Source organism: Typopeltis vanoorti, chromosome 15, assembly GCF_054136105.1.
Source record: "Typopeltis vanoorti isolate ZY-2024b chromosome 15, IOZ_Tvanoo_1.0, whole genome shotgun sequence".
In the NCBI taxonomy this organism is placed as follows: Eukaryota; Metazoa; Arthropoda; class Arachnida; order Uropygi; family Thelyphonidae; genus Typopeltis; species Typopeltis vanoorti.
In genome coordinates, this window is record NC_143563.1 from 59,219,533 (window position 1) to 59,239,332 (window position 19,800).

Below are 19,800 nucleotides of genomic sequence, written 5' to 3' on the forward strand. Positions count from 1 at the left end.
ACACTTGGATAAAGGATTAAACTAAATTTATTATAGTCTAACCAAGTGAAAAATAAACTTTCAACATCTTTCTCTAAATGCAGAGTAATTTAATAAAAAGGTAGCACACTGTTTGACTACTCCTGTAGGTAGAGATGACCTTGCTAATGCTTCTTCCTGGTATCTCCACTTGGGCCTGGCTCCCACTGAAGAGACCTCAGTAAAGGTCGAAGCTAGTCTGAGTAGTGGCCCTTCCCCTAATGCATAACATTATACATATCCGCAAGGAGATGTGTTTTGCATTATGGGAGATACTGAGATAGGAGTGATGTTAGCTTGCTCCACCTTTGCAATGAGTTTCCTGGTGTTGTACCACCTTACCCCAGTCCTGAAGATACTTTCAGGCACAAACTTTGTTTGCTCACACTTGGATAAAGGATTAAACTAAATTTATTATAGTCTAACTAAGTGAAAAATAAACTTTCAATATCAATAACTGTTTAGTGTGTTTTTTTCCAGCATCATAAAGCCTCTAGAAAAATTTTCTTAGAAGAAATTTTTAATATAACAAGAACTGAAAATTTTGTTTTATAGGATGTCCATGCCAGGTACAGAACAGAAGCTCATGAGAATATTGTTGGAAGATTCAATGAGCGCTTCATTCTTTCTCTTGCTTCTTGCAAAGCATGTTTGGTAATTGATGATCAACTGAATATTCTTCCTCTTTCATCTCATATTCTCTCTATTACTCCAGTGGCTCCAAAGCCTCAAGTAAGTATATAATTTTTTATATGATAGTATTTTATGGAACAGTCATCCTTCAGATATGTGCTCAAAATTCATAGGTTAGGTTACTGCAATTTTTTTTCTTACTATGTGCGTTTTTCCCGCTTCCATTGCAGGGGCCACGTGTTACATAAATACAGCCACCTGCCGCTGAGGGGGAAATGTATTTTTTTGACTGTTGCAGCATGTGTTAAAGGGGTTGGTTTGCCTGCTTGCAGGATGAAACCCCAGATAAACTGGGAGGAAAACCCTGCTGTCCATGCCCAAGACTGGCTAACCTGGCTATGGCTGAGAAAGATCCATAAGCTCCTCACGTCATTGACGGGAATCGAACCTAGGACACTCCTTCCCCAGGCATATGGTTGCGAAGCGCAAAGCCACTAGGCTAACTGCACGGAATTTAGGTTACTGCAATAATGGAAGCATATATGCATTTACACACACATATAGAAAATTATATGTGTGTGTAAATGTTAAAAAGGTTAAAGGTTTTAAAAGTGCCATTTCTTCTTCCCATTATAGTGCAGGAGTGCCTAGATCTCAATTTTAAAAGAAATCAGTATTAGAACTGCTTTTAGTACAATTCAGGTTCTAAGATTTCCTGAATTTGTTAAAATAATATTCTTTTCCAAAATCATTTTGGTGCGTGCATGATTTTATGTAGTAAAGCCTACATATATAATATTGGAAAGTAGAGCACTTTGTACAGGAAGTAGAACTTCATCTACCAATATTTAGAATTCTATATGATCTATCAGGTCTCTGTTATATTCCACTCTATGTCAGGCACCTATTCTTGGTGGTTGGGGGGGGGGGGGAAGGAAGGTGGAATCCCCCCAGTTGACCCTTTTTTGTCCTTATTCTTTTTCTATGATTTTCCTCCCATATTCTTTGCTTTACTTCTCCTGAGTCACCATCACTAGGATCCAGTGCCTCGCTGCTGTGTGATATTGTGATCCATGGACATCCAGAAAGGGGAATCCTGGTAGTCTGGATTTTTTAGGCTTGCTATAGTGCTAGTATGGCATTCAGGGTAACCCTGGTGATCCATTCCTGGAGGCAAGCATTGTTTGCTGGAGACTTTGGCATTCATGCATGGCTTCTTGGTGGATGGGAGAGCTCTGGTGCTGAACCACCTTCCTTTTGAGAATGAATAATTTTTAATTTTCTTGTTTATCAGGGTCCTCAACAAGCCCAAATCGAATTCAGAAAATATTGCAACATCAACAGACAACAATACCAATCTTCTTAATATTGCACCCAACTGGTGAATGGACACTCCAGAAAATATCACCATTCCTCATCTGGAAGGGTTTGGTGAGGTTGGCAGGATCTCTTTAATCAGTTAAGAAGTTTCATTCAGGGGATTTTCTCGTTAAAACAAAAATTCATCGGAGATGCTCCTTCACGCAGCATCTATTGTAAGAATACCAGTGGCAATCATCCCCTCACAGAACTTTGAACTACTTTCAAGGAGTAATACTGAGGTGGAATCTCCTCAATGCTCCTGATGAAGATATCTGCTCCAAAATGGAGGAGTGACAGCCATAAAAAGAATACTCATATGTAGAAATGGTCATCTATTTCCCACCAGGAATATTATCCTTATTTTCAACATACCTAAACAACCAACATCTGTGAAAGTGGGATAACTAAATTGCCCAGACTGTATATTCCAACTTGCTGCCTTAAATGTCAGAAATATGGTCATTCTCAAACCACCTTTTATGACCATGCCATTTGTGCCTGGTGCAGCAGTAAATATCGCAAAAACAAAAGATAAGAGCAAAACGCCAAAATGCCTTGATTATGAGGGACATCACAATGAAGTTTCTTTACTCTGGAGCATGCCAAAGGTGGAAGAATAAAAAGGAGATTAAAAACAAAAAACTAATAGTGTATCCACTATCAGGTAACTGGGATACCACAAATGTAGCAATATCACAAATGATAAACCCTCTATGCCTTAGTAGGGATTGTAGCATGCATATCGGTCCCTCCTTTTCACATTACAACATCACTGAACGGTATGATTCTTGCTAGTCTGACCAGTCTGCTTTTGTACATTTGAATTTTTATGCCTAAAACAGAAAAATTGTTCTGGGCTCACTCTTGAGGACATGCCAATGGTCCCGCTACACAGTATTCACTAATTAAAAAAGTAATGGGATTGATACCTTCATTCTTCCACAGTAAAATCCCGTGAGGAATGATGGATACCAGCTGTCCACAATTCTTCAAAAGAGAAAAATAAAACTCAGACTAATGAAAACAGAACTTTACAGAATTAGAAGCCAGATGATACTACCAAAAAGAAATAATGAAAACATTTCTATAATGGAATTGTAATTGATTCCATCAAAACATTGATGACACCTTGATTTGCTACAATTGTGTGGTGTAAATATACTATTTACACCACATAATTGTTAGTATTTTGAGCTGCTTTTCTCTAAAGATTCAGAAGTCTGTTTGGTTCCTAAACTGCTTTTCTTTCTCCAAGTTCCTTCCACAATTTTTTGTAGCCTTTTCTCAAGGAGATTTGAACAAATTCTACTAGGAACACTCAGTAGTGAAATTTCTCTGTAATTCTCACATTATTTTTTTATAGTAGGTACTATGAGAGAAATACTCCAATCATCTAGAGCAGGATTCTCATAGAACCTTCTGAATTATGCAGTATAGTTGCTGGAAAACTTTTATACCTCAATATTAGATCATTTCTTGTTAATTATCATATACTCCAGCTGCCTTTCTACATTTCAGATTTTTTTATGGCTTTTTTTTTTACCTCAAGTATTAATATGCACTCCTGGTTGTGTTCCACTTGAATGTTTTTTACCATAGTGGTCTCATTACCTGTTTTGTTTAGCAATCTTTTAAAGTAATTACTCCGGACACCTAAAACATCTTTATTATTAATTTTCATGTCACCATTATCATCTTCGATTCCTTTTACAGTACTCTTTCCTCCATTCCTAAGCTTTTTTTTCAGTAGCCTCCAGAACATTTTGCCATCTTCCTGATATATAACTTCTGTGTTATCACCAAAGTCTTCTCATGACATTTGTTTAGTTAGTTTTACACAGTGCTTTACTTTCTTACATTTTTTTCTGTGTGCTCTCACAGCACAAACTGACTTACTTGACAGAAAGTTTTGATAAAGTTTCTCCTTTTCCTTGACTGCCTTTTTAACTTTTTGAGTCCACCATGGAGTTCTGATTTTTCTATCCTTGCAAGCAATATTACCACATGCCTCTGTCTGAATCATTCAATGTTTTATGCAGGATATGCCACTGAATATGCAAAGTTTGGTTCTTGTTTTCAGACTTTTTCATTTTTTTAAAATAATATTTGTGTATTTCAGTCTACAGTTTACCATGCAAAGCTTCTCAACTTGGATTAATTTTAATCTTTCTTATGCACTTTCTTTTCAATATAATATTCAGTTTTATGCTGCTCAAAACTAAATGGTGATCACTTCCAATTTCAAATCCTCTGTATACTCGTGTGTTCTGAAGTATTGTGAAGATATCACTATCAACAATAATATAGTCATTGAGATTTTTCTTATTTCTTGCATCTTTTCTCCGTGTGAATTTATGTCCATCTTTATGTTGGAACGTGGTATTAGATTATTAGCTTTGCTCTTTTCCCAAAACATTTTTGTATGTCTAGTCACTTCCTGGTCTGTTGTTTAGATCTCCAACAAGGATTAACCTTTTGTTTTTCTTTGTGTCAGCTACCATCTCTAATGCCATGAAATTTTTTTCTAATTCTTCTTTAGTAGAACCTTCTGTGAGGCCTTAGGCACTAATAATTCTCATCCATTTCCCCATTCTTATGTTTGCTGGCATCACTATACTGATATTGCCTGCCATTGAAGAAGACTATACTCATATTTATGTTGAATAGTAGAGATACTCTTTCTTTTCCCTGATTATTATTTCTTGATTATAGCGTTTTGTATTTATTGCTTAGATACAAGATTAATATTCATGTTTCTTTAACAAATCCACTCAAACACTTGGCTTGATCACATTACATCATCATAAAATGCTGTTTACTTGAATTGTTCTTCTGATTTTGTTTTATGCAAATCTTAGTGCAAGATTACTGATTCTCAATGATATTACTTAGGGATGTTACAATGTACACTATATATTAATTAGAATAACTTCTAATTATTGGAAATAATAATATTTTCAATATTTTGCAGAGTCAAACTGCTGTCATCAGGGAACAATGAACAAATTGATACATGCATGTAGGGACTACATGAGGCAAGTATGATTGAAGCAGAACAACAAAGGCAATTCTAATGTCCTAAACAATTCCTTCCCCCCAGTGGGTTTGGCTGTTGGGCTGAAGTTCTAATGATGAATGCTTCCCAGATTTAAGGTAGTTTAAGACAACTAAATTATTTATGTTTGTTTGGATAGTTCCTTAAGACAGGTAGATTCTGGGAAGTCTTTCATATTTAAATTTGCTCCTATGGAGTAAGGTGGCCTTATTCCATCATATCTTATGGTTGGTGTCCAAGGCATTGTAGCAAGCCCTGAGTTGCTGTAATGGTGAAACCAGATGTAAGTGTATAGAAACATCACACTGCAACATGTTGACATAGTGGTCAGTTTTGATGTCTCCTCTCTCTCTCTATTCACCAATGTTCCTCTTAAGGATACTTTAGACCTTTCTGAAGCATAATTTCCTCTCGAACTCAAGGTATTTTGTTTAGCAAGGAAATTTCTATAAACAAATAGAGAAGACAACCATATGATCCCTTCTTCCCCCTAGAAAACTACTTCATGGAAACCTTTGAAGAAAAAGTGTTACCTTCTGCCCCACATAGAACTACAATTTGGCTTCACTATGTAGTTGATGTGTTCTCCATTTGGCCGCATGACTATGAGATTGGCTAACTTGGAAAATGAAAAAAAAAAAACAGTCTTCCCTTCCAAGACACCTTGATTACATGCCAACCTGACAAATCCTTGGCATTACCAGTTTACAGACTCCCCCCCCCCCCCAACAGTATGGGATCATTAAAATACAAAATTGATTATTTCCAATAATAATGTCCTCATCATGGAATTCAAATCATATTTGCAACACCTTAGCCAATGGCTACTCCCCACCAAATCCAAAAAATATTAAAACCATAAAGTCATACCCCCCCCCCCTCCCAGAACAGAGACCTGCACCAAATCTATTACCCCATCTCTCATATATCTGGGGTATTTCAGACAAACTAACAAAAATCCTCAAAAGACACAATCTTGTAACCATTTACAGACCATATAAAAAATTGACATCCTTATCCACTCTCCCAAAGCCCAACCACAGTTCCTACAACTGCCAGGTGTCTACCAGGTACATTGCAACTGAAGCTGTCCTACTATGGCCAAACAGGTGGCACAGCCAACATTAGAATTGCCAGTTGCAAAGACTACATCTTGTTCTGCTACTCAGGCTTGCTGGCCATGCCATAGACACCCATGTACCTTTTGATACAATGGAAAAAGGTCACCTTACTCCACAGAGCAAATTTAAATATGAAAGACGTTTCCTAGAATATGCCTCAGGCTTAAGGAACTACCCAAACCTAAACAAATTTGGTTGTATTAAACTACCTCAAATCTGGGAAGCACTTATCCTTAGAACTTCAGCACAACAGCCAGGAACAACCATCCCAGCCCATTAGGGAGGGGTAGACCTGTCTTTGTATTTCTGCTTCAGTCATACTTATCTTATGTAGTGCCTGCATACACATATTGATTTACTTATTGAAATTTCCTTAAGTAATTTCATTGCTACAAGAATTCCCGATTCTCAGATATTACAAAATGCATTGCAGTAATGTTATTTTCAGTGCTGAACACAGATGACTGAAGCAGTACAAAAAGATGTTTGTACTGCTTATCTAGAATTTTATACACGCTATAAGTTTGTTATGAACACATCAAAATCTTCAGACATGTTGAAGATGGTTATTTGACATTACCTGAATTGTTTGTTTAAAAATGGCACTATGAATTTGAAAATATCTTTCATGATAGTTAATTGTAGAAAGTATATATATATATATATATATATATATATATATGTGTGTGTGTGTGTGTGTGTGTGTGTGTGTGTGTGTGTATATTCATACAAATATTTAATGGGATGAATTATATTTATAGGATGAGAGTTTAACTCCTGAAGAACATGAATTGCAATCTCTGAAGGAATCACTTCAAGATACTCAGCCAATAGGTTCCATAATCAATTGCTGTGTTACAATTGACCAAGCAAAAGCTGTGCTGAAATTTGTAGATTCCCTTTCTGAAAAAACTCTTCACAGCACCGTGGCACTTACAGCAGCAAGAGGTCGTGGAAAGTCAGCAGCATTGGGTCTTTCCATTGCTGCTGCTGTGGCATTAAGTTACTCAAATATATTCATAACTTCTCCCAGTCCAGAAAATTTAAAAACTCTTTTTGAATTTGTTCTAAAAGGATTTGATGCATTAAATTATCAGGTAAGCAACTTCATTTTTAAATCATATCAAGAAACGAATACAGTATGCTGCCAGGAAATTTATTTATTTATTTTTATTTTTTTTTCTAATTATGCATTATATTATGACTTGCCCATTTACATTCAGAATATAGGCAAGTAAGTAAGAATAATCATGTGCTAAGATGGCAGATGAGGACATCCAAGGACAAGCTAACAGGCATTTGTTGTTTTTTGAAGAAAATATGTATTGTGTAATTAATGATATGAATCTATTAATTTCCTATTTTTGTTAATAAAATATGATTGAAACTTTGATTTAAAAAATAATAAATTATTGATCAGACTGTATTATCTCACTGGCCTGGTTGACCAGGTGATAACATACCAGCCCTTCTATCTGCAAGCTGTAAGTTTGAATCCTGTCTTTGACATGTGTGTGTGTGTGTGTGTGTGTGTGTGTTTCATTAAGTGGGAGATTTCATTGCTTATTGGATGCTTTAAGTGACTTCAAAAAGATTTTTATTTTTATTTATTTTATATAGTGAAACCTGTGGAGTATCCATAACAATAGAATAACATGTATACCACAGTAAATAACTATTTTATTATATAACTATTTCATCTTATGTATCATAAGACATCATCAGTATAATTATTGATTATAATAGGAATTGAATTCAAAAAACAGTAGCCCACATGCTTAAATTGGTATCCCTCTATGTATATAGTCACAAGTTCATCATGGATTAAAACTACTGGGCTGAAATTATCATCATCAAGTTCCTGCCATGTACCCTCAAGGGGTGTACAGGATACGAACTATATGAAAAATTTACATCATTACTAACTTCCTGTCTACAATTTTCCTCCAGATAAATCTGTTACTTGTCAAGACTCCAATATTATTATTAGATTTTATATTTCTATCGTCTAAGGCACTTTGTACCGTACCAATCCACCTATATCTTGGTCTTCCTCTGAGTCCTTTTGCTGCCAACCTGGCAGAGGACACTTGTTTTGCTAATCTTTCCTCGCCCATTCTGTTTAAGTGACCATACCACCTGAGATTAGCTCTGCTAACGTACTCCTGGATGCTGACAATGTCAAGTTCTTTCCTAATATTCTCATTTTTAATATGATATTGCCATTGATGCCATCTGTTCACCCCTCTAATCTTTCTCAGGACTCTCATATCTGCAGTCTCTAGTCTTTGGTCAAGTGTTTTACTCCTGACCCAGCTCTCAGATCCATAAGTTAAAACTGGTTCGAACACTGTCTTGTATATAGCTAATTTAGTGTTCCAACTAATTTCTCTCTTATTCCATATGAATTTATTCAATTGACTTCCTACTATACCAGCTTTATTGATTCTGTTGTCTATTTCCATATTTAATTTACTATCTTCACTAAAAATCATGCCTAAGTAGGTGAAATGTTTTACTTGTTCCACAGGTTCTCCCTTCACAATGCAGTTGAAATTTTCAATGATTCTGCCTATTTCATTGTCTTTGTCTTTTTATTGCTGACCTTCATACCATATCCATTACAACAGCTATTCAATTTAGTCCAGGAATCTTGCAGACTTGTATCGGATTTATTGATAAGTATTAATCTCTATTAACATTAACATCTCCAATTTTGATATCCACTTTCCTTCATAATGTCATCCATATAGATAATGAATAACAGAGGAGATAATGTACCACACCAGATTTAACATTAAACCACCTTCCTGTACTTCCATTCTAACTGCTGATTTACAACTCAAATAAAGACTAAGTATAATGATTGATATACTGCAGCATTTGACACCATATAACTGTAGCATATTGAAGAGCTTCTCAGTTATCACCTTGTCATATGCCTTTTCCAAATCGACAAAACTTAAATACAGATCTTTGTTATATTCCCATGATTTCTCCACTATTTGTCGTAAAATGAAGATCTGATTTTGGCAGCCTCTACAGCCTGTATCCAGCTTGTTCTTCACCAAGCTTTTCTTCCACAATTCTTCTCAACCGTTTCTTACCAGGTACACTTACTTAACAGTACACCTTCATATATCTTACCAGGAACACTCAGTAGGGAAATACCTCTGTAATTCTCACATTCAGTTTTATTTCCCTTTTTATATATGGGTACTATGAGAACTCATCTCATCTACTCCAATCATCAGGAATTCGTCCCTCTGTCCAGGCCTTCTGAACTATGCAGTGCAGCCACTGCAAGACCACCATACTTCAGCATTTCTGGTCAAATATCATCTACTCCTGCTGCCTTTCCACATTGCAAGCGTTGGATGGCTTTTTCTACTTCAAGTATGGATGTGTATTCCTGCCTGTATGCCTGGTCAGTGTTTTTTACCACTGTGCTGTCATCACTGCTTGTTTCATTTAGCAGTTTTTCAAAGTAATTACTCCATACTTCAAGGATATCTTTTTCTTCTGTTTTCATGTCACCTTAATCATCTCTAACTCCTTTTACAGTACTCTTTCCTCCATTTCTAAGCTTCTTCAACAACCCCCAGAATATTTTGCCACCTTCTTGATATTTATTTTCTATATTCTTGCCAAAGTCCTCCCATGACTTTTGTTTAGCTAGTTTTACACAGTGTTTAGCTTTCTTACATTTGTCTCTATATTCTCTAAGAGCACAAGCTGACTTATTTGCCAAGAACTTTTGATATGCTTTATTCTTTTCCTTCACTGCCTCTTTGACTTCCTGTCTCCACCATGGAGTTCTGATTTTATATCCTTGCAACCTCACCACATGCCTCTCTGGCTGAATCAATCAAGGCTGAATGAATCACTAAATCTCTAAAGTTTGGTTCCTGTTCTCAGACTCTTTCATTTTTTCTTCAACAATCTTTGTGTATTTTAGTCTGCAGTTCACATCTGAGAGCTGCTCAACTTTTATTTTTCAATATGAAATTTAATTTTATCTTGCTCAAGACTAAATAGTGATCATTTCCAATTTCAAATCCTCTGTACACTCCAGTGTCCTGCACAAGGGAGAAAACATCACTTTTATTAACAATAAAATAGTCAGTGAATCTTTTCTTATTTCTTGCCTCTTCTCTCCATGTGAATTTGTGCACATTTTTATGTTGGAACATGGTGTTAGTAATGACCAGTCCATGTCCTGAGCAGAAATCCAACAAATATTTGCCATTATTATTAGCTTTGCTCTTTTCTCCAAATTTGGAGCTGAAATTAAAATTAATTAAATTAAATTAAAATATAACAGATTATTTAATGCAATTGAGAATAACAATTTCCTAAACTTTTGGAATTGTTAGACAGTCATTCTGATTAAGATCTCTTTATATAAATTCTCATGTTATATTGGTCTATGTAGTAACTTAGCAAGAAAAATGCTGACCAGTGAGGAAGAGTTTTAGTTTTGGGAAGAGATAGGTCAGTGAGAGCCAAATCTGGGGAATAGGGTGAATGTTCCAACAATTCATAGAGCAGATCCCTTAATTTTGCTATTGCCACAACATCTTTGTGGGCAGGTGCATTGTCCTGATGAAAGATGATTTTTTTCTTCTGCAAACCGGGTCTTTTCTCATGAATTTTTTCAATTAGTCTGGTTAAAAGATTGGAATAATATTCCCCAGTTATTGTTTTACCCTTTTCAAGATAATTAATAAACAAAATGCCTCGAGCATCTCTAAACCCTGATGCCATGACCTTTCCTGCTGATGGAACTGACTTTGTTGTCTTTGGTGCTGAACAACCGGGTTCTGTCCAGTGTTTTGACTGCTGTTTTTGGATTCTGGTGTGTAATGGTGAATCCAAGTCTCATCCATAGTAACAAATCAATGCACAAAATCAGTTTTATTCTTGTTAAAATGCTCCAAGCACTGTTCAGAGATTTTCATGCGAGTGGGTTGTTGAACTGCTGTGAGCAGGCATGGCACCCATCTTGCAAAACTTTTTCATTTGCAATTCTTAATGCAAAATATATCCTACACGTTCTTTTGAAATGCCTATAGTCTCAGCAATTTCACGCACTTTGACTCGCCAGTCATCCAATACTATATCGTGCACTTGATTAATGATTTCTGATGTTACACTATTTGGATGTCCTTCACGTGGATCATGTTCAAGGCTGGTACAGCCATTTTTAAACTCAACAGCCGATTTCTTTATTTTTGAAAATGAAAGAGAAGAGTGCCCATAAACTTTTATGAACTTTGAATTAATTTCTTTTGGCATTAAACCTTCTTTTACTAACTTGTACCAACTTAGAAAAAAAAATCTTGCCGATAGTGTTGCCATCTATGGGCAAGGCCAAGAACTTTTCAGACCACTCTCGTATATAGATAATTAACAGTGGAGATAATATGCTCTCATATTTCACACCTGATTTAACACCAGACTATGAACTGTTCAATATAATATACCATTTACATCATATAACTGTATCATTTCGAGCAGCTTTTCTCTTCACTCTCTGTCTAATGCCTTTTATAGATCTACAAAACTTAAATCCAGATACTTGTTATATTCGCATGATTTTTCATCCCTTTGTATTATGGTGAAAATCTTATCTTGAAGTCTGTTTGACTTTGAACCTAATTGTTCTTCTTCAAGTTTTCCTTCCACAATTTTTCATAGCCTTTTCTCAAGTATGTCATAAATCTTAAACATACAGTAGGTCGATTCCTCTGTAATTCTCATATTCATTTTTATATCCCTTTTTATAGATGAGTGCCATGTGAGGCCTGAATATCTTCTTATTTATCTGATATTTAACTTAACTTCCTGTGTTCTTACTGAAGTCTTCCCATGACTTTGTTTAGCTAGTTCTTTACTCTCTTACATTTTTCTCTGTATTCTGTCACTCAGAGTACAAGCTGACTTACTTGCCAGATAGTTTTGGTACAGTTTCTTCTTTTCCTTGACTGCCTCTTTAACTTCTTGAGTCGAGTGTAGAGTTGTGATTTTTTTTTTTTTTTTTTTTTTTTTTTTTTTTTTTTTTTTTTTTTTTTTTTAATCCTTGCAAACAGCCTAATAACAGCAAAACCACCAACTATAAAGAAACAATCAAGACATCAGTTTTGTTGTTATTAAATCTGTATAAAATTAACTGAAATCAACAAACATGAACTGTAAAACGTGTTTCATTTCTCACCCTATGATCAACTTGACTACACCATTTGAAATTATATTTTGACATGCAATTTAGATTTATGTAATAACAGCAGCAGCGATTGGCAAAACTAATGATGATGATGCTACTGAAGACATCAAAAATAAATTTTATAAAGCATTATTACAGAGGACGATAAAGTAGTGTATTGGACTTTGCCCCTGGTTAGCCGAGTGATTATCATATCCACTCTCTAAAGAGCAGATTGGGGGTTCAAATCTCGCTGTGGGCATGGATGTTTGTGATTTTTTTTTTTTTTTTTTTTTTTTTTTTTTTAAGTAGAAGATGCATTTCGTTGCCTGGTGCAAGACCAACCGCTCTGCTTACTGGAGACCTTGAAAAGCTTCCCGCTTTGTTTCTAGAGTAGTTTCCATACCATGTAAAAAATAAATAAAAATGCAAAAACATATAAAATTAATAGAAAAAAAATCATCAGCAAACAACTGAAGATCCTCAGTGTCAGTCCACATGATATATCATTTATAAAAAAGTTAGACAGCAGGGCCCAAGAACAGAACCCTGAGGCATGCCAATCTCCAATCCATCTAAACAATATACTATACATTCCCATCCTCTGCAGTTTGTACACCAACCTATCATGGCAATCTATCAAATGCTTTTGCAAAGTCCAAGAATATCACTATATTGATTTTTATAATCAGCTACAAAACATACATAATAAAATAAATAAAAATGATTACATAATTTTAGCAGGAAACTTAAATACAAGAATTGGAAACACGAAAATTAATAATAATATAGGAATACATGGAGAACACACTCTAAACAGAAATGGTAAAAAATTGATTGACTTTGTAGTTTATAATAACCTAAAAATAATGAATTCCTTCATTTTATAAACATAAAGACATACATATATATACTTGGGCACCAAGAGGATGGAAATCAATATTAGATTACTTCATATTAAATGAAAAGACATCAAAATTTTCACTAGATGTTAGAGTTCATAGAGGATATGAAATAAGCAGTGACCACTTCCTTGTTAAAATAAAATTAAGATTACCACCTAAATGGCTACAAGTAACAAGAACAGAAGGAAAAATTGAAACATTTGTTTATAAAACTAGACTATTGAATGACACGAATGTACAATGGCTATATGAACAAAGAATTAACCAATATCTAGATAAAATAACACAAAACGAAGAAATAGAAATAGAATAGCTTAATATAAAAACAACACTAAATGCAGCAGCAAATGAAAGCTTAGGAAAGGCCAAAAAATTCAATAAAAGGAAAAAACTGAAGATCTGGGATGATACAATCAAAGAAATAATCAAAAAGAAACCTATCACAAATGGTTAAGCAGTAAAAGATTAGAACATGAAATAGAATATAAAAAAATAACAGCCATAGCTAAAAGAGAAGTCAGAAAAAGACACAGAGAATCATGGAACAAATTTGTTTCTAATTTAGAACATGATTTATATAAAATAAGACCCAATGTATATAAGATTTTGAAACACTTAAATGCAGATACCCAAGAAAACATAAAATTAAACACTGAATTGAAATTAGAAGAATTTCAAAATTACTACACAGAACTGTGGACAGACAAATATTAAAAAAAAAGACAACTGGCAAACAATTAACGAAAATGAAAAGGAAATAACTAAAGAAGACTTAGAAATCGGCCTGAAAGAAACAAGAAACGGAAAATCACCTGGAGAAGATAAGCTAGGTTCAGAACTATATAAATACACAGGAACAAGATTCAAAGAAAGACTTTTATTATTTTTAAATAAAATTTACTCAACTGGTATTCCCCTCAATAGAACGGAAAAAAGCAATTGTGATTCCTATCTTTAAAAAAGGTAATAGAGATGACCCTAAAAACTATAGAGGTATCAGCATACTAAATTCCTGTTACAAAATATATAGGAGAATCTTAAATAGCAAACTAATGAAATATTCCGAAAACTTCATTTTAGAAGTACAGAATGGATTTAGAAAAGGACGATCATATATAGACCCGACCTTTTGCCTAAAATTAATAACAGAGAAAAGAAGAGAATACAATTTAGAAACACATATTGCATTTATTGACTTTGAAAAAGCATTTGACAAAGTTAAAAGAAATATATTATTTAACATATTAAAAGAAAGACAAATACCAAATAATATCCTAAAAGCTATCACAAGTATATATGAAAATAATCAAATACAAATAAGATTAAATCACGAGCTATCATATACAAGAGAGATAAACCAAGATGTCCAACAGGGATGTCCCCTCTCAGCAACTCTTTTTAATATCTACTTAAATGAAATAATAAAATGGAATAAAAACTTACATCAAGGAATTAAACTTTCTCCTTCAGTAAACTTACACACTCTCCTCTTTGCCGACGACCAAATAATAATTACAAATTCTGAAGATAACTTACAGAAAGCTATTTTAAATCTAAATGAGATATCCAAAGATTATGGTATGATAATATCAACAGAAAAATCAAAAACTATGGCCTTTAATGGACAAGATCCAGCAAGAACTAAAATAGTAATAGATAACAAGATCTTAGAACAGGTGAATTCATTTAACTACCCAGGATGTATGATCACATATGAAAATGAAAAAGATTCTTCTTATTAGAACTTCTATGGTATCATTGGCACAAATATATTCCTCTTCTGACATTTTCCCATTATATGCCTGTTCTAATACAGGGTGTTCGGGATAAATTTGACATATTTATAATTAATTATATTTTTCCGTAAGTTACATGTATTAACACACACTTCTCTTCATTTAAAAGTTTGGACCCTTCTTCATTCATATACAAGATGTCAGAAAGGATGGATAGCTGGAACCCACCTGAATCATGGAAGAGAATAACTTGTATCATGATGATTCGTGCCCGCCATCAAAATAAGGATATTACGACTGCTGCCCAATGCTCCCTGAATACAGTAAAAACAATCAGGCATGAACTAGAGACTTGCAATGGTGACTACGAGGATGTAGCAAGAAGAAAGATCCCTAGCAGACGATCTGATTGCGTTCGTACAGCAGAATTCCTCGCAAATCTGCAGGAACAGGTGTTGAAGAACCCTGGCATTGGAATTCGGGCTTTGTTCGTGGAGTTGCTAACTGTAGTCAAGCCCTGGATAACAAGGGTAGCCAATGGTAGGCCGTATGTATGGCAGCAGGATTCGGCCCCTTGCCACACCTCTGGGAAAAGTCAAAAATGGTTGTCTGAAAATTTCTACGACTTCACCAGTCCAAATGTTTGGCCTCCAAACTCCCCAGACCTTAACCCCATGGATTATTTTGTATGGGGCGCAGTTGAAAAAGACACCAATCGCACTTCCAGTAATACAAAAGCCCAGTTAATGGATAAAATTAAAACAGTTTTTGCGGCCCTTCCCAGGGAGACTGTAGCATCAGCTTGTTCGAGGTTCCGAAGCAGAATTGAAGCTGTGATCGATGCTAATGGTGGTTATTTTGAGTAAATCTTGTTGATAGTATTGTAATTAACTCTGCCTGTAATGTTTTTTTGTCAATTCATTAAATTTAATAGATACAAAGAAGATTTTCTTTTTCCTTACGAAACTGTCAAATTTATCCCGAACACCCTGTAAATTATGGAGACAACTATCATGTTGTAGTAATAACTTCAGTTAACATAAACCAAAATGATCACACAGACATTTTGACCTTCATATCAAGGTTTTCATATCTGGTATAGACACACACACATATACAAAGAAACAAGCTGTGTTACAATATACATAATATGCTAAAGTTACAATAATTTGGTCAATCATAAACACTATGAAAAAAATCCATACTACATCCAGGTTAGATTCCTGTTATCTGTTTATCTAGAAATTACTAACAGATAAAATAGCCTAGAGATCATTCACAAAATAAATTAGACCAAAAGCAGTATTGATGGTGGAATTATTGAAATTATCGCTTAGAGTTCTAAGCAATTAAGCCACTATTATTATTGTTTAGATTAGGGTAGTTGATCAAAATTTCGCAGGCTTCCTTAAATTCGTATTCATGCAAAAGAGTGTATGATGTAAGGAATAGATACCTTTCCAGTCAGTTTGGTGTGAGATATTAAGAGTGTGATCTTGAGTGGCCTGACTTAATCAAAATTGTTAAATTTGATGTGTCATTTTTTTTAGATATTTATTTATTTATGGATTGGAATCATGTGTCCAATTTCACCATTATAAAGTAAGTTACAGGTGCACTAGATTGTATACTCTAGGAGTGCAGGAGGGGGGAGGATCTTTGGAGGCAGTTTGAATGTTTTTAAATTTTATAGGTGGTTTAAAAATTAGCATTAAGTTGTAGCATTCTATTTGTTTGTTTTATCTTATAACCCGTTAATGAAGAGGTTCCCATAATTTCTCATTTCATGGCACTCGTAGTGTCTCAGTAATTTTTTCATGGTTCCCCTAGGCTTTTGTACTTTGCAACTCTATGTGCCTCCTTGTATGATGCTAGAAAATCATTGCTTGGTATTGATGTTGTTTAAAAAAATTTACCGTTTTGTTCTTTCAATTTCAAACAGTTTACAAACTACTACTTTAATATGTGAAAGAGCTATAGTTTTACTGTTATCTATATTATTTCCATTTTTAGGTATAGTGTTAAGAATTTTATCAATGATAGTTTTGCTATAGCTATTGTTTATAGATAGATGTATTGTTAATAATTTATAATTCTTGCTTACGGGCTTGCTCTTAGAGCAAATTGTTATAGCTCTGTTTTTGAGAGTATTAATGACTGTTTTGTGAACAGTTGTGGTATGAGTTAAATGTATGTATTTCCAGTATGTGTGGGTTTGTGGTAAAGAGTGAAGGATAGACTTTGAAAGAAAGGATTTGCTTACTTAATGCTGCCTGCTGTTGAAGAAGATTATTTTCATATTTAGTGGTGATACTAGAGCTACCCCTTCATTTCCGTAATTATTATTGCTTGAGTATAACATCTTGTCTTTGTTGCTTTGAAGAATCTCACCTGTTTTTGTCTTCTTTGTTTCAGTAACATGTATTATGTTGATCTTCTGCTTATCCAGTTCTTTGCTAGTTTGATTTCTTTTCCGTGATGGTACCACTCTTCTTTTAGATTGGCCCCATCAGTGGAAAAGATGTTGAGTTGGAGTTCCAGTATCTGACTTTTTCACTGTTCACTTGAGAAAAAAAAAAAGTGGAGGGCCTTGTTTAACTGGGTGATGCTCCATTCCAGGATTAAATTCTGCCATGTTGTACCATTATTTTATTTTTGTTTAATTCGATAAGAATACAGTTTAGTCTGCTAAATCAATGCAGCCTTATGGGTACTTGTGTTTTCTGAAACAGTCCAGTTAAAAATAGACTTTTTTTCTTACTTATTCATTTTCTGTGGTCTGAATATCATAGAACAGATGAAAAGTCTTATTAATCTTTTATTAAGATTTGAAATATTTAAATTTGCATAATAATTTTCTGCTATATATATCCTAAAGGAGTGTATCAGATATTATTATGGTAACAGAATTAAGATTTCTTGATTAATTTTCATTCATCAGCTTTCCTCTATATTGGCTCGATTTCTCATGCCTTTCATTTCAGGCTTCTGAAACCTGCATGAATCAATTTGTTCATCTCTATTTTTGTCTTCCATTTTTTTGCTTCATACTGTTTTGCTTTTTCTGATCTCTCCCATTCTGTTTAAGTGACCATCTTGATGGTTTCCAGTCTTCTGTTGCTATCTTGATGTTGTGGCTGATTTCTCTCTTTATCTCTCTCTCCTTTTCCATATAAATTTATTCACTATACTTGAAATTTTTTCCTGGCATATTCAGTAGAAAAGATAATCATGTTATTGGTATTCTTACCACATAAAACAGCTGAAATTTGAAAAATTTATTAATTACTCAACTAGTTTCATGGAAACTACTTTGGAGGAACATATATTATCAGTCACAGATAAGATATCAAGGCTACTATGGCCACTTATATCCTCAACAAGATCTCTAATCTCCTGAAACCATTTATCCATATCATGTATCCATTTAAAAAAACCTGCTGTCTGCAATATCGACTGCATCTGTAGGTTGTGCTACCTTGGACAGACAGGGAAGTCACCAGAGACAAGTCTGAACACATTAAGAACGTTGGATACAAAAGTAAATACAAATCAGGACTGGCAGCACGTACAACCAAAATACTCCACAAAGATTGCATTTTTCTCAAGACCATTCACAGGGTCAGCTGAAATGATAAAACCTCTCAACAGTGGAACAAGAAACAAGGGATGATATTGCATCGTCTGGTCTTCTCTCATTAAACATGGTGTGCACATTGGTTGCCAGTATTTGGCAGAGGACCACAAACCAGCAAACACCTTCATAATATATGCATGGTTCCATTATCATTTCTGTTATCCAGTATTTCATAGTGAATGTTACCTGTATGTAATTTGATTTTAATTTTTTGTTTATTCACTTATTTCTCCTTATGTGAAACATGAATTCTACAAAACTAGTTGAGTAATTAATAAACTATTTCAAATTCCAGCTGTTTTTGTGGTAAGAATGCTGGCAACATAACTATATTATGTCCTCACTCCACAGAAGCCTACACATTGAAACTCAGTAGAGAATTCCTTTGCAAAAAAGGATCTCACATTCAGTTTTTATCATTTAGTACAGTAAGAGCTCTACTCTGATCATCTGGGATTTAACCTTGTGATCAAACTATCTAGATTATGTAGCCACTGCAAAACTATTATACCAGCATATTTCAAATTTCTGGTGAAACATGAAATATAGATGAATGAAGCTGGAATTTTTATCTCAAAACCACGTATATTTTTCGACTGCCTTGACACACTTCTTGAAATCCATTGCTCCCATATTAGGTGGAAATTCTGAATGGAGTGTGGATTGAAGGCCCTCACCAGTACTGGATGATTTTTGTAACACAATGCAGCAATTAATAGCAGAAATCTGAGGTCTTCACAGAGGTTGAGAATGAGCTGTTGACCTTTCTTTATTGAAGTTACCTTGTCATAAAAATTTGTGTTACTATAGTTTGGTACTCGATTAGGGTCACATACGTGTTGACCAAAACTTAGAAATTTTGAGATCAACATCCTTGTTTAAATTCAGTTGTTGTATGAAGGTCCCACATGACTGTTTAAATTTTTTTTCATACATTCTTGTTTGATGTAAGAGTTGTGTTCCTTTCCAGTCAGATCTATGGAATGTCTCCAGTGCATGATCAGAAAGGTCTGTTTTGCACTTAGTGCATTAGGGGAATATGGCTTCTGTGTTCTTCTTTTCTAATAACTATACCTAAACAATTCATTTTCTGTTTTTATACTCTTTTTACTGGAATGTGGAAATCCT

The 19,800-nt window shown here is 34.4% G+C and overlaps 1 protein-coding gene across 1 annotated transcript in view; it reads left to right on the forward strand.

Annotated features, from left to right (window-relative positions):
- Window positions 1-19,800, forward strand: part of l(1)G0020 (RNA cytidine acetyltransferase l(1)G0020) — a 200,151-nt gene that overhangs the window by 40,653 nt on the left and 139,698 nt on the right. The window contains exons 5-6 of the mRNA XM_090404566.1: window positions 574-750; window positions 6,951-7,286. Of these exons, the coding sequence (XP_090260692.1) occupies window positions 574-750; window positions 6,951-7,286 (513 nt within the window). The remainder of the gene's footprint in view (window positions 1-573; window positions 751-6,950; window positions 7,287-19,800) is intronic.